Source organism: Phyllobates terribilis, unplaced genomic scaffold (genome assembly GCF_046119375.1).
Source record: "Phyllobates terribilis strain yellow unplaced genomic scaffold, ASM4611937v1 Scaffold_5__5_contigs__length_657084704, whole genome shotgun sequence".
Lineage (NCBI taxonomy): Eukaryota > Metazoa > Chordata > Amphibia > Anura > Dendrobatidae > Phyllobates > Phyllobates terribilis.
The window spans coordinates 488,001,764-488,028,242 of record NW_027362765.1 but is presented as its reverse complement, the minus strand read 5'-3'; the positions used below and the strand labels follow the sequence as shown (position 1 = coordinate 488,028,242).

General features: G+C 46.3%; 1 protein-coding gene across 4 annotated transcripts in view; it reads right to left on the bottom strand.

Annotated features, from left to right (window-relative positions):
• Window positions 1–1,497: 1,497 nt before the first annotated feature.
• The window catches only part of LOC141273535 (lysosomal acid lipase/cholesteryl ester hydrolase-like), a 160,590-nt gene continuing 135,608 nt past the window's right edge, over window positions 1,498–26,479 (bottom strand). For all 4 annotated transcript variants that reach the window (XM_073685520.1, XM_073685518.1, XM_073685517.1 and 1 more), the window contains 4 exons: window positions 25,635–25,781; window positions 21,684–21,755; window positions 18,957–19,025; window positions 1,498–9,501 (listed from right to left, as the gene is read on the bottom strand). In XM_073685520.1, the coding sequence (XP_073541621.1) occupies window positions 9,268–9,501; window positions 18,957–19,025; window positions 21,684–21,755; window positions 25,635–25,781 (522 nt within the window). In that variant the 3' untranslated portion in view covers window positions 1,498–9,267. The remainder of the gene's footprint in view (window positions 9,502–18,956; window positions 19,026–21,683; window positions 21,756–25,634; window positions 25,782–26,479) is intronic.

Sequence of the window (26,479 nt, the reverse complement as noted above, 5' to 3'; positions counted from 1 at the left end):
TTGAAATGAGGTTTATTGTACTAACAGAAAATGTGCAATCTGCATTCACACAAAATTTGACAGGTGCATAAGTATGGGCACCTCACCAGAAAAGTGACATTAATATTTAGTAGATCCTCCTTTTGCAAAAATAACAGCCTCTAGTCGCTTCCTGTAGCTTTTAATGAGTTCCTGGATCCTGGATGAAGGTATTTTTAACCATTCCTCTTTACAAAACAATTCCAGTTCAGTTAAGTTTGATGGTCGCCGAGCATGGACAGCCCTCTTCAAATGATCCCACAGATGTTCAATGATATTCAGGTCTGGGGACTGGGATGGCCATTCCAGAACATTGTAATTGTTCCTCTGCATGAATGCCTGAGTAGATTTGGAGCGGTGTTTTGGATCATTGTCTTGCTGAAAGATCCATCCTCTGCGTAACTTCAACTTTATCACTGATTCTTGAACATTATTGTCAAGAATCTGCTGATACTGAGTGGAATCCATGCGTCCCTCAACTTTAACAAGATTCCCGGTGCCGGCATTGACCACACAGCCCCAAAGCATGATGGAACCTCCACTAAATTTTACTGTGGGTAGCAAGTGTTTTTCTTGGAATGCTGTGTTTTTTTGCCGCCATGCATAACGCCTTTTTGTATGACCAAACAACTCAATCTTGGTTTCATCAGTCCACAGGACCTTCTTCCAAAAAGAAATTGGCTTCTCCAAATGTGCTTTTGCATACCTCAGCCGACTCTGTTTGTGGCGTGCTTGCAGAAACGGTTTCTTTCGCATCACTCTCCCATACAGCTTCTCCTTGTGCAAAGTGTGTTGTATAGTTGACCGATGCACAGTGACACCATCTGCAGCAAGTTGATGCTGCAGCTCTCTGGAGGTGGTCTGAGGATTGTCCTTGACTGATCTCACCATTCTTCTTCTCTGCCTTTCTGATGTTTTTCTTGGCCTGCCACTTCTGGCCTTAACAAGAACTGTCCCTGTGTTCTTCCATTTCTTTACTATGTTCCTCACAGTGGAAACTGACAGGTTAAATCTCTGAGACAGCTTTTGTATCCCTCCCCTGAACAACTATGTTGAATAATCTTTGTTTTCAGATCATTTGACAGTTGTTTTGAGGAGCCCATGATGCCACTCTTCAGAGGAGATTCAAACAGGAGAACAACTTGCAAGTGGCCACTTTAAGTAGCTTTTCTCATGATTGCATACACCTGGCTATGAAGTTCAAAGCTCAATGAGGTTACAAAACCAAAAATAGTGCTTTAGTAAGTCAGTAAAAAGTAGGTAGGATTATTTAAAACAAGAAAATGATAAGGGTGCCCATACTTATGCACCTGTCAAATTTTGTTTGATTGCAGATTGCACATTTTCTGTTAGTACAATAAACCTCATTTCAAGGCAGAAACATTACTGTGTCCAACAGTTATTACATATATCAAACTGAAATAGCTGTTGCAAAAACACCAATTTTTATAAAACATTAAGCTTAAGATTAATAGGGGTGCCCAAACTTTTTCATATAACTGTATGTTATATGGAGGACTATGGGGAGTGTGTTTATATTTCTTCTATGTATGCCCCTGGTGATTATAACAAAATGTATTCAGGATGGGGGAGTGGTGGGGGGCCTAAGTCCAAATCTTGCACCGGGGCCCTTCAGACTATAGTTACGCCACTGCCTTTAAATAAACTGATGTGGCTACTTATGTTATTCTTATTAATGAATGTTCTAAAGGATTTATTGAGTCTTATCTCTTTGACTTACTAATAAAGGTAGTGTTTGAAAAAGTAATAATAATTTTAAGAATGAGATCACTTTAAGAAGATGGACCAATCCTAAAAAGGATAGCTGTAAAGGTAGCCATGACTGAGTCGGTCTCCTGGATAACCTGAAATAATTACAGAAACGTTCTCTTGATTAAGTGAGTGAGGGTTCGCTTTCAGCCTGATTCCAAAATATGTAATTGTATTAGTTTTCCACACAAATGGAAAACTTTACCTCCAATCGATTATTTATTTGTCTAAAAATTGCTAAAGCTTGAGATTTTGTCTAGTTAATTTTAAAGCCCGATATAGGACCAAATTTATTGAATATTGATATAATGTCAGGCATTGCTTTTCTAGGGTAGGACCGTTCTTCCTATGAAAATGTACTGTTTTAAAGAGAGGATTTAACACTATGAAGTAAACCAATGCCCATAATGGCGCTGTGATGCTGATTTATCTGACACCTGCTGTGAAGGAATCCGATATGTGATTGTTGAATAATCATCCTCTAAAGTTTTCATCTAATGACGTCTTCTGTGAATCGGTGTGCATACGGCGGGCCTAAGGGGTAGCGGTGGGTCCGGTCTTCAATAAAATGATGCTGGCGACGGTGCATGCGTAGATCGAGATTTCGTCTCAATGACGTCTTTACTAAGCCAAAATCTAGATCTGCGAACGTGCTGCCTCCAGCGCCATTTTATCGAAGACTGGCTGTAGAATCAGACTGCGCACGTGCTGCCCATCCCATTGATGGTGGCAGCACGGAATTTTAAAAAGATGGCAGGTCACTGAATAAAAGAAACAGAGGAGGCTCGTAGAGGAGCAGAGAAGAAGTTGACGACCTACTCCCTAGGCCCGCCCCGATGCACAGAAAACGTCATTAAATGAAAACTTTGGAGGATGATTATTTAACAACCACAGATCGGATTCCTTCAAAGCAGATATTATTATTATTACTATAGCGCCATTTATTCCATGGCACTTTACATGTGAAAAAGGGGGTACACATAGCAAAAACAATTACAATAATCTTGAACAAAAAGAGTTGGCGACTGGTACAGGTGGAGAGAGGACCCTGCCTGCGAGGGCTTACAATCTACAAGGGATGGGTGAGGATACAGTAGGTTGAGGGTAGAGCTGGTCATGCGGCGGTGTGGTGTAGCGAGGGTTACTGCAGTTTGTAGACTTATCGGAAGAGTTGGGTCTTCATGTTCCTTTTCAAGGTTTCCATGGTAGGCGAGAGTCTGATATGTTGGAGTAGAGAGTTCCAGAGTAGAGGGGATGCACAGGAGAAATCTTGTATCCGATTGTGGGAAGAGGAGATAAGAGGAGAGTAGAGAAGGAGATCTTGTGAGGATCGGAGGTTGCGAGTAGGTAAGTACCGGCAGATGGATGTATGAGACAGGTTGTGAATGTCTTTGTATGCCAAGGTTAGGGTTTTGAACTGGAGTCTCTGGGTGATGGGGAGCAAGTGAAGGGATTGACAGAGGGGAGAGGCTGAGGAATAGCGGGGGACAGGTGGATTAGTCGGGCAGCAGAGTTTAGGGTAGATTGGAGGGCTGCGAGAGTGTTAGAAGGGAGGCTGCAGAGCAGGAGGTTGCAGTAGTCGGTTGCAGTATTCGAGGCGGGAGATGATGAAGGCGTGCACTAGTATTTTTGCAAATTCTTGGCTGAGAAATGTGCTGATCCGGGAGATATTTTTGAGTTGGAGTCGGCAGAAAGTAGAAAGGGTTTGGATATGTGGTTTTAAGGAGAAATCAGAGTCCAGGATTACTCTGAGGCAGTGAGCTTGTGGGACTGGGGAGAGTGGGCAGACACTTTGATGGCTAGGTGAGATGAGGGGGTTGAGTGAGAAGGGGGGAAAAAGATGAATTCAGTTTTATCCATGTTAAGTTTTAGAAATCTAGCAGAGAAGAAGGATGAAATAGCGGACAGACATTGTGGGATTATGGTTATTAAGGAGGTGATATCGGGTGCAGAGAGGTAGATCTGTTTGTCATCAGCAAAGAGGTGATACTGAAAGCCGTGAGACTCTATCAGCTCTCCCAGGCCAAAGATGTAGATAGAGATGAGCAGGGATCCTAGAACTGAACCTTGGGGGACACCAACAGATAGGGGGCGAGATGAGGAGGTGATGTGTGAGTGGGAGGCCCTGAATGTCCGATCTGTTAGGTATGAAGAGATCCAAGATAGAGCCAAGTCTGTGATACTAAGAGATGAGAGAGTCTGTAGTAAGAGGGAATGGTCCACTGTGTCAAAGGCAGATGACAGGTCCAGGAGGAGGAGGACAGTGTAGTGTTGCTGGGATTTGGAGGTTAGTAGGTCGTTGGTGACTTTAGTCAGGGCAGTTTCAGTGGAGTGCAGAGGACAGTTCAAAGTGGACGTGTTTTTTCAGTCAATTTGAGGCATAGGGGAGAAGTGATATGGGGTGATAGCTGGACACAGAGGATGTGTCAAAGGAGGGTTTTTTGAGGATGGGTGTGATTGAGGCATGTTTGAAACATGAGTGGAAGACATCAGTTGTTAGTTACAGGTTGAAATGGTGGGTTAGGGTTGGGATGAAGACTGTGGTAAGGATAGGGATGAAGTAGGATGGGAATGGGTCAAGTTCACAGGTGGTGAGGTGTGATTTGGAGAGTAAAGAGGAAACTTGATCTTCTGTAATGGTGGAAATGTTAGTGTTGGAGGAAGGTTGCGTAGATATGAGGAGGAACTGTGGGGACTTTAGGCAAAAGCTTTGTCTGATGTTGTCAATCTTCTGCTTGAAGAATGAGGCAAAGTCTTCAGCTGAAATAAGAGGAGAGCGAGAAGGCACTGGGGGACAAAGGAGAGAATTGAAAGTGTTGAATAGCTGTTTAGGGTTGTGAGACAGGGAGGATATGAGAGATGAGAAGTAGGTTTGTTTTGCTGCACTAAGTGTGGACTTTAAAATAGTAAGGGATTGTTTGAATGTGATGAAGTGCTCGTTGGAGTGGAATATTTTCCATCTCTGCTCAACAACCCTAAAGGCCAGTTGCAGTTCTTTAGTCAGGTTGGTGTGCAAGGGTTGCCTATTGATTGTGTGAACATTGGTATGTGTGAGAGGGGCGACCAAATCAAGAGCTGCTGCTGTTGTAATGTTATATAAAGCAGCAGCAACATCTGCATCATGTGAGGAACTTATGTCTGTAAGAGGAAGGAACGATTCAGAGAGTGAGTGTAGGTCAAAGTTTGTTTGAAATTTATGGGAGGGTGTGCAAGTTTGTGAAGTGGGGATTGTGCACCTGGAGAGGAGAGGGAAGAGAATGTAAGTAAGTTGTGGTCAGAAAGAGGGAGAGGTGAGTTAGAGAGGTTAGATAGGGAACAGAGGCGGGTGAAGATGAGGTCCCGTGTGTGGCCATCTTTGTGAGTGGGGGCTGAAGACCATTGAGCAAGGCCAAAAGAGGAAGTGAGAGATAGAAGCTTAGAGACAAAAGAGTGGGATGTGTCAATGGGGATGTTGAAGTCACCCATGATGATAGTGGGGATGTCAGCGGAAAGGAAGTGAAGTAGCCAGATAGTGAACTGGTCGAAGAAAGTGGTGGCTGGCCCTGGGGGGCAGTAAATGACAGCCAGTTGGAGGTTGGAGGGGGAGTAGATGCGAACACTGTGCACCTCAAAAGAGGTGAGAAGTATCAGATTAATCAGCATCACAGTGTCATTATGGCCATGGCTTTATTTTATACTGCTAAGTCCTGCTGACAAGTTCTCTTTAACATTTATTTAAAAAAATAATTCTGAGGCAACTGGGGGCTTCCATTTTTATTTGCTGGTATGTAAGTGTTTGAGCACGCCACACTGTAGATACAGCAGCCCCATGCCTTAGGAGACTGTGGTCACCATCTGACCTCATCTTCTATACTGTGGCAGCCTCTGTGAGGAGCGCCAGGCGATATTTTATTGTAGCTCAGAGCTGTGTGCTTAGCACGCAGTGTTAAGGATTGTAGAGTCCAGTCCTCTTTGTTTCCAACTGTGTAAACGACTTGTTTGACCTCCACAGACACCCAATACGACACAATCAATTCCTCTCACTTTCAATCCTTTACAATCACAGATATGATTTTTTTTTAAATGTTTTGGCAGTGTGCGCAAACTTTCCATATCAACCACCTCTCTTGCAGCCGCAATATCTCTAACATGCACCCGGCCTCTTAGTTTAAGAGCCCATGTTGTGAGCCCTATATAGATTTTGGAGCAAGGGCAGATAGCACAGTATGTCACGACCTTCGTGAAGCATGTTATTGACTGGGTGATCTCATATTCTCTAAGACAGAACATCTCATGAGCAAAATAATGTAGCATGTTCTATATTCGGGCACGCAATACATTTTCCACATGGGGAACATCCCCATCTGGAATTGTAGGTTTGCGCAAAGGCCAGAGCCATTTGGTCACTCTTATCATAGTGCCTCTGTACCAGCAGATATCTCAAATTTTTGCTCCGTCTTGCTGTTATACTTGGTTTTGTTGACAGATATTGGTTTAGTGTTTTATCAGCTAACCGAATAGGCCAATATTTACTCATACAGTCCCTCATCAGATTCCATTGGGAATGGTATTGGTTAATCATTTGAATCTTCATTTCTGTTGGATGCAATTGAGAATTGTGAATAAGGTCATGACATTTAGAGTTTCTGGCCCCATTGTATGCGTATTTAATAGAGCGGTTACTGTAAACGCGTTCGCTGCTCTCCTTTTGAAGTCCGCAGCTGACGAACAGATGCAGCAAACTCTCAAAAACTGCCCAATAGGCACAGAATTAATGACATAAGCTTCCATAATCTTTTATGGAACATACACTTATCAAGATGTTTTAACAATTTTGGAATTAACATTGATTTCATCTATACACGTGTGCTGGATGCCCTACCACCTTCTGTGCGAGATGGACTCTCTCAAGTGCTCCTGTGCATCGTGTTTCCTGTGATTGCTGGCTGATATGATTGTTAGCTGAATACGCTTTCTCATTTTTGCTGATTAGGTATCACAGTCCACTGGCTTGTGTATCTAATCCTATTGTTTGTGATATAGGTTGCTGAGCCGTGTATCTAGTTCTATTATGTGTGATACAGTCTGCTGATTTGTGTACGTAAGATACACTAAGCTGCTGTATCTAATCCTATCATGTAGTGGAGAGAAGATTTCCCTTTTTCGGCTCTTCCAAAGGATAAGGATGGTAACAGATGAATTCCTTTTCTCAAAATCAGATTTATTCGGACACTATACTAAGAAGAAAAAACGCGTTTCTGCCAACAACGGCCTTCATCAGGTATAATATGCACTTGATAATCCTATCATGTGTGACACAGTCCACTGAGCGTGTATCTAATCCGATCATGATACATTCCACAGAGCCATTTATCTAATCCTATAAAGTGTGTTACTGACTTCTGAACTATGTAATCACATTGCAGTCGCCAACAAAACGTCTCTGCACAGGGATCCTAAACTTCATTCTCCCTTATCCTTTTGCAAAAGCACAGAAAGGGAGGGGAGGAAAGACATCACACACATGGGAGCAGATCCCGCCCACATTTACCTCAGTCGTATTGCCATCTACCAGTACACTAGGTTTTCATGGCAAAAATCAGCAGCTGCTCCCACTGGTGTTTAAATTTATCCTTCTCTGTGTTGATTAACTTGCAGAGTTTAGTACCATATGCAATTATTGAAATTCTACTTTGTATGTCCGCTGCAAGGTCAATAATAATTGTTTAAAAGATGAGGGCCCAATACTGACCTTTATGGTACCCTAATGTTAACTATGACTCAGAGTGTGTACTACTAAAAATATTACTAATAATAGGACTATTACTGACCCATTTGTTAACACGATTACACATCCCCCCCCCCCCCTTGTCCCATTGATCTCATGTGAACCAACCTTTAATGTGGCACTGTATCAAACACCTTTGAAAAGCCCAGTTAAACAACAATCACGGCCTTATCCTGTCCAGTCTGGAACTTATCTCTTCAGACGCTGATCAAGTTGGTCTGATGGGACTGACCCCTTTTAAAGACATGCTGATAATAGAAAACCCTTAATGATTTTGTACACAGTAGAGGCTGAACTTACATACCTGCAGCTTCCAGACTCGTTTTTAAGATTAAAATAATAAAACTCTATGTATACATGTCTGGCTATTAGCGTTGTTATTTTATCAAATTAACAGGATGTAAAGCAAGGCGGCTTTTAAACTTCAAATTCAGTTGACTGTAAACTTACTCAACTGACATCTGTTCCTCTTAACCCGACCATACACATTCAGCCAGGCTGAGCATGCATGAAGGGTACTAAGTAATTTCCAGACACCTTGGCAGCTTTTATTCCCTGAGAACAAAAGGATCGTTCACTAGGATTCAACATGTCCAGTCTCTCTCCCTCAATATCATCTGTTTGGGGAGATGTAGGTGGCCACCTTAAAATAGAAAAGTTGGGTAGTACAGACAGCTTGGATAAAATATACATTGGCACCTTAATGGGGGTTGTCTGGTGAAAATAAGTTGTCACCTATTCACAGGATAGATAAAGAGTTACTGATCAATGGGGGTCCGACCGCTGGGACCCATCTCGATTGGAAGAACTGGGAAATTTTATCCCTGACAGGAACTCTTATCCCCGTTCTACAATGGAGCAGGAAGTTGGATGCCCACCACTGCTCCATTCATTCTCTATTGGACTGTCGGAAAAAAACAAGCAAAGTGCTCCACAGCTCCATAGGGAATGAATGGAGCATGCACACTGCCTTGTTCTGCTGATTAGTGTGGGAACCAGCAGTCAGACCCCAACCGATCAGTAAGTGATACGATAGGTGATAACTTGCTTTCACTGGACAACCCCTTTAAGCCTTAGAAATGTAGCTTTCCTCTATAAGGAAGAAAACCATTTTATTAGGCCACCTATAGGTAGGTACAGTATTAATCAATCTCCATCCCATGCAATTCAGGCATACCATCCACGTCTTCAGGAGGATTAATAGAGGAACAAAGCAATGTAGAATTCTGTTTAAAAGATGTCAGCCTATTGAGAATCAGTAATTTCTAAAACAATCATGTCGGGACAGTTCTGGTCCCTCTAATTCTAGATCTGGGAATTTTATACTAACATGGTAGTTAGTGTATGGACGGGTAAAAGAAAGGCAATTATACAGTCCCAGGGCTGCATGTAATTCCATTACTGCCATTGGCTATGCATTCCTGGAGCGTTTAAGGCTGGTATAGCTTAATAATTACAAGTAATTATTGCTACGCCATCCGTACCAGTCCTTTACAGGTCAATAGGTATTGCCACTATGTTACTTTCAGTTACTATAAATTGGCAGTATGACTAATTTTTGCATTATTATATAACATAGCTGATCTCTAACATTGGCACAAGGGAAACGTAAATTGTAGAATTCACACAGGCAAAATTAAATTTGGCAACGCTCCACCTTTCTCTCCTCATTGCATATTCCACTTGCAGATATTGGTCATGTAAAGGATGATTCACGGATACTCTTCCAGGAGCTGAAGGATTTTTTTGTAGACTTTTTGTGGAGCATCAAGACCCCATACAAAATCGAGATGTTCCCATTTTCGTATCTCTTTATAAAAGACCAAGTTATGTATTTTAGGAATTAATAACTCAACATCCAGCTTGTCAGCCAGCCAGTCGTTTCCCCCACTCCAGATTGCTGTGGGGACATTCATGTTGGTCACGTCATACAAAGGGGGCGCGCTCTGGAAAAAAAACATGGAGAACACATAAAAGACAAAAATAGAAACAGTTAAGTACACTTCATGCAACCATTTGGCCATTTTAAGGAACCTCCCAAACCTCTGATGGCAGCCCTATGGGAAAATTAGTATATACGACACCTTCTATTTGGCTAATAGGGTGGACAGTTTGTAGAAATGGGAAACTTTTTGTGTCTCCATGCAAAAAATTGATGAGTCAATTATATTTTAGAGGCTATTGGTATTTGAGAGGGTTGTTGTGTTTGTAATTATTATTTTACGTTAAAGAGTAACTGCTGTGTTAATTTTAATTTCACAAATCAGTAGGACACATGAAAATAAGAAACTTTGTAGTATATCTCATCAAAGAAAGCAGCTTCTTTTTCCTGCTGCATTGATGTTTCTCTCTCAATTCATGTGTAACATTTATAAAATCTGTATTAAATGAAGACAAATTTTCCCCTTACGGAGATAGGTGATGACAATTGATGTTTTTAAACTTCTATGGTGGAAGAAGCTAGAGGAAGATATACATTCTGCTACAAGTTCCATAAAACTTTATGACAATCAACTGCCATCTCTTATCTCAGTAAAGAGAAAATCTGCTCTCACCAAAGACAGTTTTTACCCAATTTCAAATTTCAAGAGTAATCAATCACTCCAAGAGAAAGAAGTGGATTTCTCTATTAAGATATCTTACACAATTTCTAAATTTCACATGTTGATTTATGAAAAAATAAATAAATTAAAAGGACAGTTACTCTTTAAATCTTGGTAGCCTCATCCAAATGTATTGAGATTTATCTATTTCATTTATTATTATATATTTGCCTATATAGCACTATCATATACCACAGAGCTTTACAGACATCATCACTATCTCCATCGAGGCTCATAATCTAAATTTCCCAACAGTATGTTTCCCCAATGCGAGAGGAAATCCATGCAAACATGGGAAGAACATACAAACTCCATGGAAATATTGTCTTTGGAGAGATTTGAACCCAGGACCCCAGCGCTGCAAAGCATGAGTGCTAACCTATCTATGCATGCTCTCCATGCTCTGAATGCTTTTGGATTCAGTGCAGTAGAGGATGTGCAGGGAATGTGGACACATGGGTGAGTCACATGACCTCTTCCATTTGAGTGTTATGGATGCAGCAGCCCCCAGCGTCCACTGTGGCCACACCCCACACTGAGCCCATGGTCTGCAGGGTACCTACAACAAAGGTGCTGGTGTAAGATGGAGATTATAGAGGGGGCTACTGCTACTTGGGACTATATAAGTCAGAGCAGCAAGTCTAAAGTCTCAGCAGTTCCTTCCCTGGTGGACTTGGTCTGTGCATGTGTGGCACCCCAGGGGTCTGGTTTCCACAGTAATGTAATGTTATGTCTGAGAGCAGGTGGGAGGTCCTTTGGTCAGGGATCCTGTGCATGCCACACCTCCTGCCCAGTCTTGGGAGGGGAAGAACTTCCCCTATATAAACCCGGGGCTGAGGCAGGGTAAGGAGTCAAGGAGAGTAGAGACGAGAAACAGTCATAGGAAGAAACAGCAGAAGCTCAGTGGGAGCAATACTACTACGAGTCAGGGGCTGGCAGCTGCAGAGCTCGCCCTGACTGAGAAGCTTTCTTACCGGACCCGGCGTCCGAGGCTGTGGGGACTAACTCTTACCCAGCAGCAGAAGCCGACCGGCAGGGGATTTCAGGTCCTCAGGCCCAGAAACCCAAAGGCAAGGTCACACGCGTGGGACCAGCACCGCCATCGTGGAGCGGAAGCCATTAGAAGGCCCCGAGTCACCGGCCATAGGGGTGAGCACCACACGGCACACTCAGGGACGTGGGCTACTTATATCCGCTTCTAGCAAGGTAGCCAGAAGAGTACAGTCAGTTTGGGAGGCCTACAACTCCGCCTGGCCAGGGGAGATCCCATCTGCTCAAGGACTGACCAGGCCCCGTTCGCTAGCAAGTACTCCGGGAGGGTCTATCGTTGTTACCAGTAAAGACCCTGAATTACACCGCACCGTCTCTGAGTGGTTCCTGCTACCCCCATCTTCCACGTCGGCTGCCCTGAGGCCATACCCCTCCCGTTGGGGGTTATACTATCACGCTGCACAATTCTACACCGGCCTCAGCGGTCTGCCCTGCAGCGGCAGCTCCATAGCTGCAAATCAACGGGTGGCGTAGTCGACACTCAAATAACACCTATCAAGACTGCCACACACTGAGTTTGACTCCCTGGGCACGGACCGGGTCCCCGCCACTCGGAGACTACAACCCTCATCTGATCCGGTTCCGGGTAAGCCCCCGTGCGCGAGACGCTGCGCGACACAGCAGGCCCAGGGGCGCGTCAACATTGGCGTAGTCGGCAGGATTTCGTGCCCGCAACCACCGGGTACTGCGTGCCTGAAAAGCAAAGACTGTTCAAACTTACCAGTGGTGAGGTTTCCCGCCATCCGGCGCCATCTTCTGCCTTCTTCCCGCCATCCGCGAAGTTTTCCCGCCATCCGGCGCCATCATCGGCCTTCTTCCCGCCATCCGTGGAGTTTTCCCGCCATTGGACGCCATCTTGAGGACGCCGCGCGGGAAGAAGAGGGGCGTGGACTCCGAAAGCGCGCGAGAACTGAAGCCCCGCCTCACGTCCGGACGTTGCGTAAGGTCCTGGAAGGAGCCCAGCAGACGCCGACGTCACCGGAGCGCGACGGAAGGTCCTCAACCCTGACGATCTACTGCGGAGCCGCGGCCTACGGAACAGGATCATCGCAAGGTAGGCCACGGTCCACTAGGGGGGAGGAAGATGTCGGATGCGGAGGAGAGCTTCACTGCCTCAACCCCCGCCAGCGCCATCGCTGCTGCAGTTATGCCCTTCACCATGCCCTATATCCTGGGAGCAGCTTGGCTACCCCAGTACTCAGGGGAGTCACATACCCTGCATGACTTTAGAGAAAAGCTGGATAGCCTCTTCCAGGTGTACCCCCTCACAGAAGAGCAAAAAGTGAGCATCCTGGTGGCCCAACTAACCGGGGCAGCCAAAAGGGAAGTAAAATCCTGGCCACCTGGGAGGAAGACTGTCGCAGGGATACTAACCCGGCTGAAGGATAGCTTTGATACCCGCACCTCAGCCGAGATTAAGCTTAGATTCTACGGGTGCAAGCAGCGAGCGCATGAGAGTATAAGGGACTATGCACTAAACCTACAAGAGGCCCTGAGGGCCATTAAGCAGACCGACCCTGATGGAGTGGGAAACGAGGACAGGCTGTTGACCGAACAATTTATAGAGGGACTATATTTTAATGCCCACCGAACCCAGTTGCGGGCGATGGCCTTACAGGATCCCCATCTGGGCTTTGCACAGTTCAAGGACAGAGCCATCCGGGTGCTCTGAGAACCGGCACCGGGTGGCGTTGTGACCCACAGGCGCCCAGCTACCAGTTACCACCAGGAGGCGGCGCCCTTGTCGGCAGGGCCTGTGGGGGCTGATGCGCAGGCTTTGGACAATGATCCGGCTCCAGACCTACACCATCAGGTCCAAGAGCTAGCTAAGAGCGTTGCTGCGCTAACCCGAACTGTGCAGTCTTTACAGGTTTCCACCCCAGGGAAGATCCAGCTGGCATCCGGACCGGAGGACATCCCATGGCGTCGACCAAGGAGGACCCCACCGGCCAGAGGAAGACCCAGTGACCGATACAGCGAAGACGGACGACCCATCTGCCACCGCTGCAATCAACCCGGACATATGGCAAGGTACTGTTCTTTAAACGGGCACAACCTGGGGTAGAGGGCCAACCCCCAGGAAAAAGATCACCAGGCCCATCGAACTGGCGCGACAGATATGTGGGAGGACGTCCAGTCTTGCCTGTGGTACTGGATGGCATTCCCATGAGTGCCCTACTGGACACCGGGTCACAGGTCACCACCATCCCGTACGTGCTCTTTAAGCAGTACTGGAATGACTCGGATATTACCCGCTACCCTGACGACGACTTGAGTATCATCGCCAGCAATGGCCAGCCCGTGCCACAGATCGGATTTAAAGAGGTGACCATCAAAATCGGTAGAGTCGAACTGGCAGCACAGGGACTGATCATTGTAGATATTGACAAACATGAGAGTCACCCAAAAATAACTCTAGGAACTAATGTAATTGAAAATTGTCTTGCAGAGGTGATTTTCCTTTTACAGCAGGTTGCCAAGAACGCCAGCTCCGGCGAGCAGCGGGTGCTCCAGAAAGAGATCCGGGCAATGATGCGACGGCAACAGGTGGAACTCTCCGGCGGTGAGATTGGTAGCGTAAGAATGTGTGACCCTTTTCCTATTGCCATGCCCCCAAAAAGTGAAATGATGATTTGGTGCCGGGCAGCTATTGGTCTGAGAGGTAGGGATTACCAGGCAATGGTAGAACCAGTTTACTCGGACAGTAGGCCCACCATTTTGACAGCACGGGGGGTGGTTGATGTACGCCATGGGAGGGTGCCCGTTCGCATAATAAATATCGGGAAGAGGGAAGTGTACCTGCCCCGGTATGCCACGCTAGCCAAATTATATACCATTAACCAAAATTCTATACAATCTGTGGAACCCTTGCCTCCATCTCACCCGGAGGAAGGTAACGGCTCTAAGAAAAACATGGAGGACTGGTGTCAGCAACTACATCTGGGTACTGACTCCACTCCCGCACACCAGAAACAAGGAGTCTATCGGGTGGTTCAAGAGTACGAGAGAGTGTTCAGTAAACACCCGTTAGACTTCGGGCGAGTCAAGGGGGTAGAACACCACATCCCCACGGGAGACCATCCTCCTATAAAAGAGAGGTATCGACCCGTACCCCCTGCCCACTACCAACACGCCAAGGGGATGCTTAGAGACATGAAGGAGGCTGGGGTGATCAGGGATAGCTGTAGCCCCTGGGCAGCTCCACTAGTCTTAGTCAGAAAAAAAGACAACACCATGAGGATGTGTGTAGATTACCGGAAAATCAACCATATCACACACAAGGATGCGTACCCCTTACCAAGGATAGAGGAGTCATTGGCTGCTTTAAGATCTGCTAACTTCTTCTCTACCTTGGATCTCACTAGCGGGTACTGGCAGGTTCCTGTAGCAGAGGCGGACCGGGAGAAGACCGCATTCACCACCCCGATGGGACTTAGCGAGTTCACCTGCATGCCGTTCGGACTCTGCAACGCACCAGGAACCTTCCAACGACTAATGGAGTGTTGTCTGGGCCACAGAAACTTCGAGACGGTCCTGTTGTACCTGGACGATGTCATCGTATATTCCAAGACGTATGAGGACCACCTGAAACACCTGGCGGAAGTGTTCGAAGCTCTGGCGAGTTACGGCCTAAAGGTGAAACCCTCCAAGTGTCACCTCCTGAAACCAAAGGTGCAGTACCTGGGACACGTGGTGAGCGCTGACGGAGTGGCTCCCGACCCTGATAAGATCACCGCAATTAAGGAATGGCCAAGCCCCTCCAGCGTAAAAGAAGTGCGGCAGTTCCTCGGGTTGGTAGGCTACTACCGAAGGTTTATTCCCGGTTTCACCAAAAAGGCAGCACCTATGCAGGACCTCCTGATAGGCCAGTCCCGGAAGGCCAAGAACCAGAAGCCGCCCTTCAAATGGGAGGAGCTGGAAGAAGAGTCCTTCCGCCAGCTGAAGATGGCCCTCACGGGGGACGAAATCCTGGCGTACCCGGATTATAGCCAGCCCTTTATCCTCTACACCGACGCCAGTAACATCGGGCTAGGAGCCGTACTGTCCCAGATCCAGCAGGGGAAGGAACGAGTAATCGCCTACGCCAGCCGAAAGCTGCGACCCACCGAAAGGAACCCCGAGAATTACAGCTCATTTAAGCTAGAGTTCCTGACCGTAGTATGGGCAGTCACCGAGCGCTTTAAGCATTACCTCGCTTCTTCCCGGTTCACCGTGTACACGGATAACAACCCGTTGACACACCTGGACACGGCAAGACTCGGTGCCCTGGAACAGAGGTGGATGGCCCGTCTGTCCAACTACGAGTTCACAATCAAATACCGGGCCGGACGCTCCAATACCAACGCGGACGCCCTGTCCAGGATGCCCAACCTGCCGGACGAAGGAGAAGATCCGGAGGGACTGGAAGAAGTTGAACTCCCTGCGTTCCACCGTCATGGGACTATCCAGTATTCCCACCGGGTAAGGAGTAAGCAGGCTGCTACGTTGAACCCCTTACCTCACTACAACTGGGCGGAAACGCAAGACAGCGACCCTGCCGTCCGACTGGTGAAGGAGATGCTGACTCGCCCGGAGGCTTGCCTTGAACCAGACGCTCCGGAGGAAGCCAAACAACTATGGGCAGAGAAGAGTCGACTGTTCCTTTACAAGGGGAAGTTGTGCCGCAGAATGGTTAACTCCCGGACGCATGAACTACTCTGGCAAGTAGTGGTGCCACGAAGAGACGCAGCCATGGTGATGGAGGCATACCACGACGGAGCTGGACACTTCGGGTGGAAGAAGCTGGAGTTCCTGCTGCGCGAGCGATTCCACTGGGTAGGCATTAGGGGAACCATTGAGAAGTGGTGCAGAGACTGTGGCCCGTGCAACCTGAGAAGGAAGAACCGTGCCAGCCAGAAGACTCCCCTGCAGTCCATCGTCACCCGGCAACCGTTGGAACTGGTAGCCTTGGATCATGTAAAATTGACCCCAAGCAGAAGTGGCTACGTCTACGCGTTAACCATCGTGGATCATTACTCCCGGTTCTTGGTTGTCGTCCCCGTCAAGGACTTAACGGCTCAAACAGCAGCTAGAGCCTTCCAGCAGCACTTCTGCCGTCCACACGGGTACCCGGACCAAGTGCTGACGGACCAGGGACCTGCCTTTGAAGCGGAGGTCTTCCAGGAATTCTGCAATCTGTATGGCTGCCGGAAGATAAGGACGACACCCTACCATCCGCAAACTAATGGACTTTGTGAGAAAATGAACCAGGTGGTAATGGATCTTCTAAAAACGTTGCCCCTGGAAGAACGCAGTCTGTGGCCTGAGAAGTTGCCCGATCTGGTGGACCTATACAACCACATCCCGGTAGGTTCCACCAACTGTATCCCGGCTTACCTAATGAGGGCAAGACCTGGTAAGTTACCTGTTGACCTGGAAATGGGAGTCCTGACACCCGAGGACACTTCACCAGAAGCAGACTGGGACACAGAGAGGCAGCAGCAGTACCGGAGAGTACAGGAGAGCGTGGAGCGAAGTCTCTGTCAGGCTAGGGAAAGACAAGAGAAAACTTACAACCAGTACGCTCCCGCTGTTCCCCTGGTACCCGGAGAGCAGGTCTTGAAGAGGAAGAGACGGCTCCACAAGTTGGACGACCAGTGGGAGAAGGACCCATACACCGTACTGCCCTCAAGCCACGAGAACCCGAAGGTTTGTACCATCAGTAAAGACGGAGGGGAAACCACAGCCATTGTATCCCGGGACCACCTGAAGAAGTGTCCCGAACAACTGAGGAACCCTGAAGAGGAACAAGAAGACCATCGACCCGTAGAGGAAAGGGAAGATATGGTTAGTACTGTGCAAGGGGACTTCCCTCGGTCTTGGACTCAAGTCAATGGTGCAGTTGTGGTACCCGTACTCACCTTCCTCCAACCAGCATCCCAAGCACCTACGGAGCAACAGGTAGTGCTGGAAGAACAGCCGGTCCAGGAGGCAGAAGACCCCACACCCGCAGACCAGGAGGATCAACCCTCTGCTTGCAGTGAGCCTGCCATATCCCTAGTGAGCCAAAGAGCCGGTAGACAGCTGCCCAGTTTACCCTTGACAGCTCCTACACCCTGTAGTTCAGGGCCAGACAGTCAGCTCCGTAGGTCCACTAGGGCCACTAGGGGCCAGTTACCCGCACGTTGGAGGATTTGAAGTGTATAAATTGTTTTATTTATGTTTACCTGTGTATTGTTGCTTGTGTATAATTTTGTGTTTCTAGTTATTTGTAGGAGTCCTTGGTGGATTTACCGGGAATCCTTTGTACATAGTTGGAGCGTAACCCAGGACGGACTAAAGACTGTTAAGGACTCGGGGCAGGACAAACCCCTACCTGGTTACGTCTCCCTGTTTTGGTGAAATGGACACCTTGCTTTTCTTCAAAGACTGCACCCGGTTACGGACATGCCGTGACCACCTTTATGTGTTTCTTCTTATTGTACTATTATTGTTGTTATATCTTGTTATGTTTTTCTAAAATATGTTTAGTCCCGGAGTACTAAATTTCACTAGGGGGGAATGTGGCACCCCAGGGGTCTGGTTTCCACAGTAATGTAATGTTATGTCTGAGAGCAGGTGGGAGGTCCTTTGGTCAGGGATCCTGTGCATGCCACACCTCCTGCCCAGTCTTGGGAGGGGAAGAACTTCCCCTATATAAACCCGGGGCTGAGGCAGGGTAAGGAGTCAAGGAGAGTAGAGACGAGAAACAGTCATAGGAAGAAACAGCAGAAGCTCAGTGGGAGCAATACTACTACGAGTCAGGGGCTGGCAGCTGCAGAGCTCGCCCTGACTGAGAAGCTTTCTTACCGGACCCGGCGTCCGAGGCTGTGGGGACTAACTCTTACCCAGCAGCAGAAGCCGACCGGCAGGGGATTTCAGGTCCTCAGGCCCAGAAACCCGAAGGCAAGGTCACACGCGTGGGACCAGCACCGCCATCGTGGAGCGGAAGCCATTAGAAGGCCCCGAGTCACCGGCCATACGGGTGAGCACCACACGGCACACTCAGGGACGTGGGCTACTTATATCCGCTTCTAGCAAGGTAGCCAGAAGAGTACAGTCAGTTTGGCAGGCCTACAACTCCGCCTGGCCAGGGGAGATACCATCTGCTCAAGGACTGACCAGGCCCCGTTCGCTAGCAAGTACTCCGGGAGGGTCTATCGTTGTTACCAGTAAAGACCCTGAATTACACCGCACCGTCTCTGAGTGGTTCCTGCTACCCCCATCTTCCACGTCGGCTGCCCTGAGGCCATACCCCTCCCGTTGGGGGTTATACTATCACGCTGCACAATTCTACACCGGCCTCAGCGGTCTGCCCTGCAGCGGCAGCTCCATAGCTGCAAATCAACGGGTGGCGTAGTCGACACTCAAATAACACCTATCAAGACTGCCACACACTGAGTTTGACTCCCTGGGCACGGACCGGGTCCCCGCCACTCGGAGACTACAACCCTCATCTGATCCGGTTCCGGGTAAGCCCCCGTGCGCGAGACGCTGCGCGACACAGCAGGCCCAGGGGCGCGTCACATATACAGTGTCACATGGATGGCTGTTTAGTTGACTGTATAAGTATAACTGGACATTACGTTCCCCGGCTATGACAGGTGATCACTGAGGGTTATAGAAGCCGGACCTGTGGCAATCAGATGATTGGGCGCATGTTCATTACAGAAAGTAAATTAGGGGAACCTTTGAATGCTTAATAAGAAATCCCGAAACATAAGTATTACCTGGTTATAATGCTTCATGTTGCCTTCAGGGCCCCAGTCAAAAGCCTGTAGTCTCCCAGAATGGACAGCCTACGCAATAAGACACATATATGATTAATCCATTCCCAGGATCTTAGTTATACATATGTTAAACCATTTTACTAAATGAAGACAGTGTTATTTCCAGTTCTTTGTTCTTGCAGAAACATATCCCGCAATAATCAATATTTTGCATCCTATTTGTAGCCATTTCTGTATCACTTCTGCCTCCATTGTAGTAAATGCTAAACTAAGAGGTTGTCTGACATATTTATTGATTTCCTTTCCATAGGACAGGTCAACAGCATGAGATTGGTGGGCACTCAACACCTGGTACCCCCACCGACAAGCTGAAAACTGCTCCAGCAGCGACAGGAACTAAGCGATTTACAGGGCAGAGCATGGCCATCTCGCACATTGCTCAGCGGCCGCAGTACTACTGTTTATCTCCCATTCAGTCCAGGATCAAAATTGATAGCCTATCTGTTGGATAAGTCATCATATAAGATCAGAGGGAGTCCAACACCCAGCACCCACACAATCAGCTGAAAACCGCCCCAGCAGTGGACAGAACCATGCGATGGATGGGGCATAACACAGCATCCTCGTATAGTTTAGTACATTGATGCACGAGCGTCTTTCAGCTGATCAGTGAGAGTGCCGGGTGTCGGACCACCAACGATCTCATGTTAATGGCCTATCGTATAAATAAGTCATTAATGTCATAGAAAGAGAGAAGAATATTACTCAGCTCACCCTCCAATGATCACTGGAAACACTGTGCTCAGGAGCACTTGGGAGAGTCCATCACACACAGAAGGTTCCAAGGTGGTAGGGGATCCAGCCCTTGTGAGTAGATAAAATCAATGTTAATTGAAAAATCATTACATCATCTTTATGTATATTCCATAAAAAGATTAGGTAAAAAGTATAGAAGACATGGGAGTTATTATACAGTTTGAACCTTGTTTGCCTAATCCTGTTATGGAACATACATGAATGAAGATGATTTAACGATTTAGGAATAAACATTAAATTTATCTACTAGCATGTTCTGGATCCACTACGATGTGTCAGTCCTGGACAATCCCTATAATGAGTAACTGATTCTTGATGGTTGGGGTTTCATTAACATTATCCAGTGATTCAATAATGGAAACCAGTGGATATCATTGCTCCAAGTTGGAGTTTGCAGTGATAGCACCCGAGGGGAACGTGGGCTGTTTATGTGGTTGGTTTTTTGTGTTAAATAATGCAACAACAAATTACATCACTGACACGTTTTTATAATCATTTATAATTATGCAGTGATAGAAATCAGCCCTCCATGCGCTGACGACTCGGGGAGCCCCTATTACTTGTATTATACATAGCACCCAATTAGAGGATGCAGAGGAGGATGGAAAGAGCAACAGCTTAAACAAATGATGAAACAAGAGCAGTGTCTCAGACTACCCCAGTCTCCCTGCAGACAGTGTAGCTAAGCTGCCGCCACAGATCACAACTCTGCACTAATAGGGCTAAGAAGCTACCCAGCAGCAAGTACTAAGGAACACAAATCACAAATAAGCATCACCTATAGATACTATGGCCTCATTCACACTTCAGTGTTTTGGTCAGTACTCGGCTTCCTTTTTGTTAGAGAGGTTTTGTACTTTCAGTACAAATGCTCTAAAATACATAAAATAACATAAAAAGCAGGTACTCAACCTCCCCGGTCTAGCCTTGGTTCGCCACCACTGCTGGGTTCTCAGTGTTTTGGGCTGCAGCAGTGATGTCGCAGCACCGCTGTAGCCAGTCACTGAGCTCAGTTACTGCGCTGCCGAATTAAAATATAACCATCATTTTAATTTTTATCTTAAACATTAATAGTACCAGTTACAACAAGTAACTTTGTATATATCTTATCAGAGAAATCTGCTTCTTTCTCCTCCAGGAATCATCAGTCATAATCAAAATTCTCAATTCCCGGGTAAAATCTGTATTCAGTGAAGACACTTTCCCATTACTGAGATAGGAGATGGAAGCTGCAGCTGGTATGATTCTATGTAGACAAGTGGAGGGTGAGGAGAGAGGAGCTTTCCCTCTAGCTCCTCCCTCCTCCACACAGCATATTCTCAGCAGTAGCTGCCATCTTCTATCTCAGTAACGTAACAATCTGCCTTCACTGAATACAGATTTTACTCGGGAATTGAGAATTTTGAAAATGACTAATCAGTCCTGTCAGAGAGATAAGCAGATTTCTCTGATAATATACAGTACAGACCAAAAGTTTGGACACACCTTCTCATTTAAAGATTTTTCTGTATTTTCATGACTATGAAAATTATACATTCACACTGAAGGCATCAAAACTATGAATTAACACATGTGGAATTATATACTTAACAAAAAAGTGTGAAACAACTGAAAATATGTCTTATATTCTAGGTTCTTCAAAGTAGCCACCTTTTGCTTTGATGACTGCTTTGTACACCCTTGGCATTCTCTTGATGAGCTTGATAAACATTATTACATTGAACATCAGCTCCTCTTGCCATAAGAAATGTAGTATCTGGTTGACATATATAAGGCACAGAAAGCCTGATATAAAAGTTATAGCAGTAATGTATTGCAATGTCAATGATTAATTCCTTATTTTTAAAGCATTTTTGAAGCATTCTTCTAAAAACATATTAGTGTAGATTTGTACTCTGTATTGTACATTACCTGTAACCAGTGGATCATATTTTGCACAGATGTTCCAGCTGGACAGAATGAAGTGTAGACATGGACTCGAGTCTAAATGATCGAAGAACATAAAGTTAATCACAATGTTTTAAACAGGATTTACAAGTGTGTAAAATGTACAGTATTTCTGTAACTTATCCTCATTCATATATAGTACAAGGCTGGAAAACGGGCATGAGTCAAAAACGTATAAATAGGTTGATGATCTACGGGACCAGGTGATACAACCCTCTACACTATTGTAAGATGTCGAATAAGTATCCAAGTGGATGGGAAAATGGACAGGAGCAAAGTGGACAATTTTTGCCTGTAACTAGTGCTCCACTGAGTATTGATTTAAAAAAAATCCACATACGGTTCCAGAGATATGGGGATTTTTATTTAGTGCTGATTTTTATGGTCTTTTCTAGGGAAGCGTGGCATGTTTGGGACATGTCTTTAGGCTGCTCTGGATTATTACATAGCTACGCCCTCTTGGTAAAGACCATAAAAATCAGCACAAAATAAAAAGGCCCATATCTCTGGAACTCTATGGGGATCTAAAAGATACAAATACAGTGCAACTACGATCTGAATGTCTGTTTTCATCTACACCATTCAGAAATTTGGGAAATGTACATGAAATGTAATATGGTTAGTAAAATCTTGGGTATATATTGAGTTAGGTAGTTTTGCTGTCAAGTCAAAGTAGATTTTGTATCTTATAATTACATTATGCTTGTTACATCATTAAACGCAAAAGAAAATTAAAAACTGTGATCTATCCACTCACACAGACTTGAGAGATCACAGTTTATTGACACATGATAATACACAGGGCCAGGACAAGGGGTAGACATTCCCCCTAGGGCGCTACCCCCTGCCTACCCTGCGGGCATACAGGGGTGCAGTGTCAGTCAGTGACACCGCTCACTCCTCTCTCTGTCTGTGCCCCGGCCATCGCTCCCTCCCTCCTCTCAATTGTATTTGCGTCTGTAAGAAGCGAATATAATGAATGTCAGCGCTGCCCGGGACAGGAGCAGAGCAGCTGTAATCAGCTCCCTGCTTGGCCGGGAACTCCAGCAGAATGCAGGCTACTTCCAGCCTGTGCCTTGTTGGAGACGGCGCATGCGAGGGACATCGGCTGGAGTGATGTAGTGACATAATTGCGCCATTCAGCGCCCACTGCTGTCCAGGATAAAAGAGGAGATGGAGGCTGCGCTTGTCGGGGAGCCTGGATTTGGCGAGTATAAGCTTATATTTATTTTTCTTATATTGTATTTCCACTGAATAGGTGCCATCAAAAGAGTGGCTGGCAGTGGGAGACATAATACTGGGTGCTGGTGGCTGTAGGGACATTATACTGGTGGCTGCTGGCTGTGGGGGACATAATACTGGGGGCTGCTGACTCTGTGGGACATAATACTGGTGGCGGCTGGCTGTGACGGGACATAATACTGGTGGTGGCTGGCTGTGACGGGACATAATACTGGTGGTGGCTGGCTGTGACGGGACATAATACTGGTGGTGGCTGGCTGTGACCGGACATAATACTGGTGGTGGCTGGCTGTGACGGGACATAATACTGGTGGCGGCTGGCTGTGACCGGACATAATACTGGTGGCGGCTGGCTGTGACGGGACATAATACTGGTGGTGGCTGGCTGTGACGGGACATAATACTGGTGGCGGCTGGCTGTGACGGGACATAATACTGGTGGTGGCTGGCTGTGACCGGACATAATACTGGGGGCTGCTGGCTGTGGGGGGAAATAATATTGGGGGCAGGTGGCTGTGGGGGACATTATACTGGTGGCTGTTGTCTGTGGGGGACATAATACTGGTGGCTGCTGGCTGTAGGGGACATAATACTGGGGGCTGCTGGCTGTAGAAGACATAACTGGTGGCTGCTGGCTGTGGGGGACATAATACTGGGGGTTGCTGGCTGTGGGGGACATAATACTGGGGGCTACTGGCTGTGGGGGACATAATACTGGGGGCTGCTTGCTGTAGGGGACATAATACTGGGGGCTACTGGCTGAGGGGGACATAATACTGGGGGCTGCTGGCTGTGGGTGAAATAATACTGGGGGCTACTGACTGTGGGGGACATAATACTGGTGGCTGCTGGTGGTGGGGAACATAATACTAGGGGCTCCTGGCTGTGGGGGACATAATACTGGGAGCTGCTGGCTGTGGTGGACATAATACTGGTGGCTCCTGGCTTGAGTAACTGGGTATACTTGGATTTGTCCAGTATTAGAAAAACAGAAAAATAATTCTGCTTTCTACTATAAAGCAGTACAGCACCTGCCCTCAAGTTGTGTGTAGTGTTGCTGGTTTGCTGCTGTTTCTAGGAAAAGTCATGTTTTGAATGGGCAGTAATAAACACCAAAAAAAACAGTAAGGCTGTGTGCACACGATGCGTTTTTAATGCGTTTCCGTGGCGTTTCTGCAGCTGCGGAAATGCCGCGGAAACGCATTAAAAACGCATGGTAGAAGGGCAGCAATACTCCCCAATGGAAATCCACATGTGCTGTGCCCATGATGCGGATTTTTCCGCAGCGTAAACGCTGCGATCAAAAGTCCGCATCATGTCCATTAATTTTGCGGAAACGCTGATTTTTCGCCGCCATTGACTTGCATTAGATCGCATGGATTCCACATCACTGTATATGTAGATGCGCATTCCATGCGTTCTAATGTGCGGATGGTACCCGGGTGTGGATGAGAGGACTCTCATCCAGACCCAGGTACTATTAAAAAAAAAGAATAAAATAAAAAATATATATATACTCACCTTCCGGAGTCCCGCGCTGCGTCCTCCTGGCTTCCCGAGCACTTCGCGGTTGAATGAAGGGCCTACGCTGACGTCAGAGTCATGTGACAGGTCACGTGACGCTGACGTCGGCAGGTCCTTCAGTCTACACTGCCGGCAGCCGGGACGGAGGGAAGCAGGACACCGGGGGCCATCGGAGGGTAGTATATATTTATTTTTTTATTTTTTGACATTCACACACTATATAAATCCATGCTGTTTGCATGGATTTATATGGTGTGAAGTTGACAAGCACTTTCCAGGTGATGCTAAAATCGCTTGGGAAGCGCTTGTCAACCCGCATGCGGAAATGAAAGTGAAGACCGCTTCACATCCGCATGTCCCTGGCAGGAAAATGCATGTACAATCCACATGCGTTTTTTCCTGCCAGGGAGATGCAGAAACGCTCAGGAAAAAATCCTGAGCATTTCTGCATCGTGTGCACATACCCTAAGGCTGCGTGCCCACGTAGCGTTTTTCACGCGTATATGCTGCGGAATTTCTGCAGCGTAAACGCTTGTGAAACGCTAGGTAATCCGCTCCCCATGGTCCCCAAGGGGATTCCGCAAGTTCTATGCCCATGCTGCGGATTTTTCCGCAGCGTTTTTGATGCGCGGAAAAATCCGCAGCATGTCCATTAATTTTGCGCTTCCGCAAGTGGAAAACGCGCGATAAACGCACGAAAAACGCACGATAAACGCGTGCGGAATTCCGCATGCGTTTTTCTGGGAGAGGACTTGCAGAAATGAAGCAGAAATTTTCTGCTTCATTTCTGCTACGTGGGCACATAGCCTAAAGATTTCTGTTTGCTGTTGATGAATGGTCACATTTTTGCAAAGTTGGGACATATTCAAGAACTTTAATCATTTTAGGCAACCCGCTTTAAAATAAAACCAGCTGTAGCTTTAATATATCTATCTGCAGTTTGGGTTTTGTTGCTTATAGAGAAATGCCTAAATGAGAAATATCTGTAGCACACTTAATGATGTGAGAAGTATTCTTTTTATGTGAGTCGACATCTCGAAATGTAAAACAAAATTAATTACTCATTGATAGCAAGCTGAAATTTAGCAAAATGGAAAACTTATTATGCATACATTTTCATTCAACAATGAGTTTACATTTTGGACCTACCATATTTAAATTGTGTTCATTAAACCCACACAGGAGGAATAAAAAGTTGCCACATAGTTCATCCAGTAAAATATGATTGCAAAATTTTCTGGAAAGGTACTTAAAATATTTTGATTGTGGTATGAAGCTCTTATCACCAAACAATGGCTAAAAGGAAAAATAAGAAAAAAACTCTTATAGCAATGATAATAACACTAATGCTATACCTAATAGGCAGCTTCCAAGTGGTTGTGCAGTCCAAGCAACTTCTCAGTTAAAAATACATGATATACCTGAGAACATGTGGACACCCCTCGTAATTCTTGATATCAAGTATTTCAGCCACATCTATTAAAAAAGTGCACAAAAGAAAACAAAAAAACAAACAAACCAAGCATACAGCCACAACATGAGCACAGTAGTGAAGATCCCCAACGCCGTCACAACTTAATGTAACTGATCCTCCAGGACTCTGTGCCATCGTATGGAATATTCCTGTTGTGAACTTCACCTCTTCACGTTCACTATTTAATTCCACTGATGTTCTGATAAAGGCCGTGTTATTGGCCGAAACGTTAAATACTTTTCTTTAAAGTGGATTTACCTGTATCAATAAATTTGCATAATTCATCTATATGGAGTGCCGGATCTAATTTATACATATGCATGCAGTGCCACACTCAATTATCTTCTGTCCCTGTAACTTCTTTTATAATCGGCAAAACAATTTGTAGTATATATTTTAGTGAGCATTATAAATCGGTCACGGAAGGCGTGGGATCAACATAATGTGCACCCAACAGTGTTACACTTTACAGAATTAGGCTACGGGCACACTATCAGTATTTGGTCAGTATTTCACATCA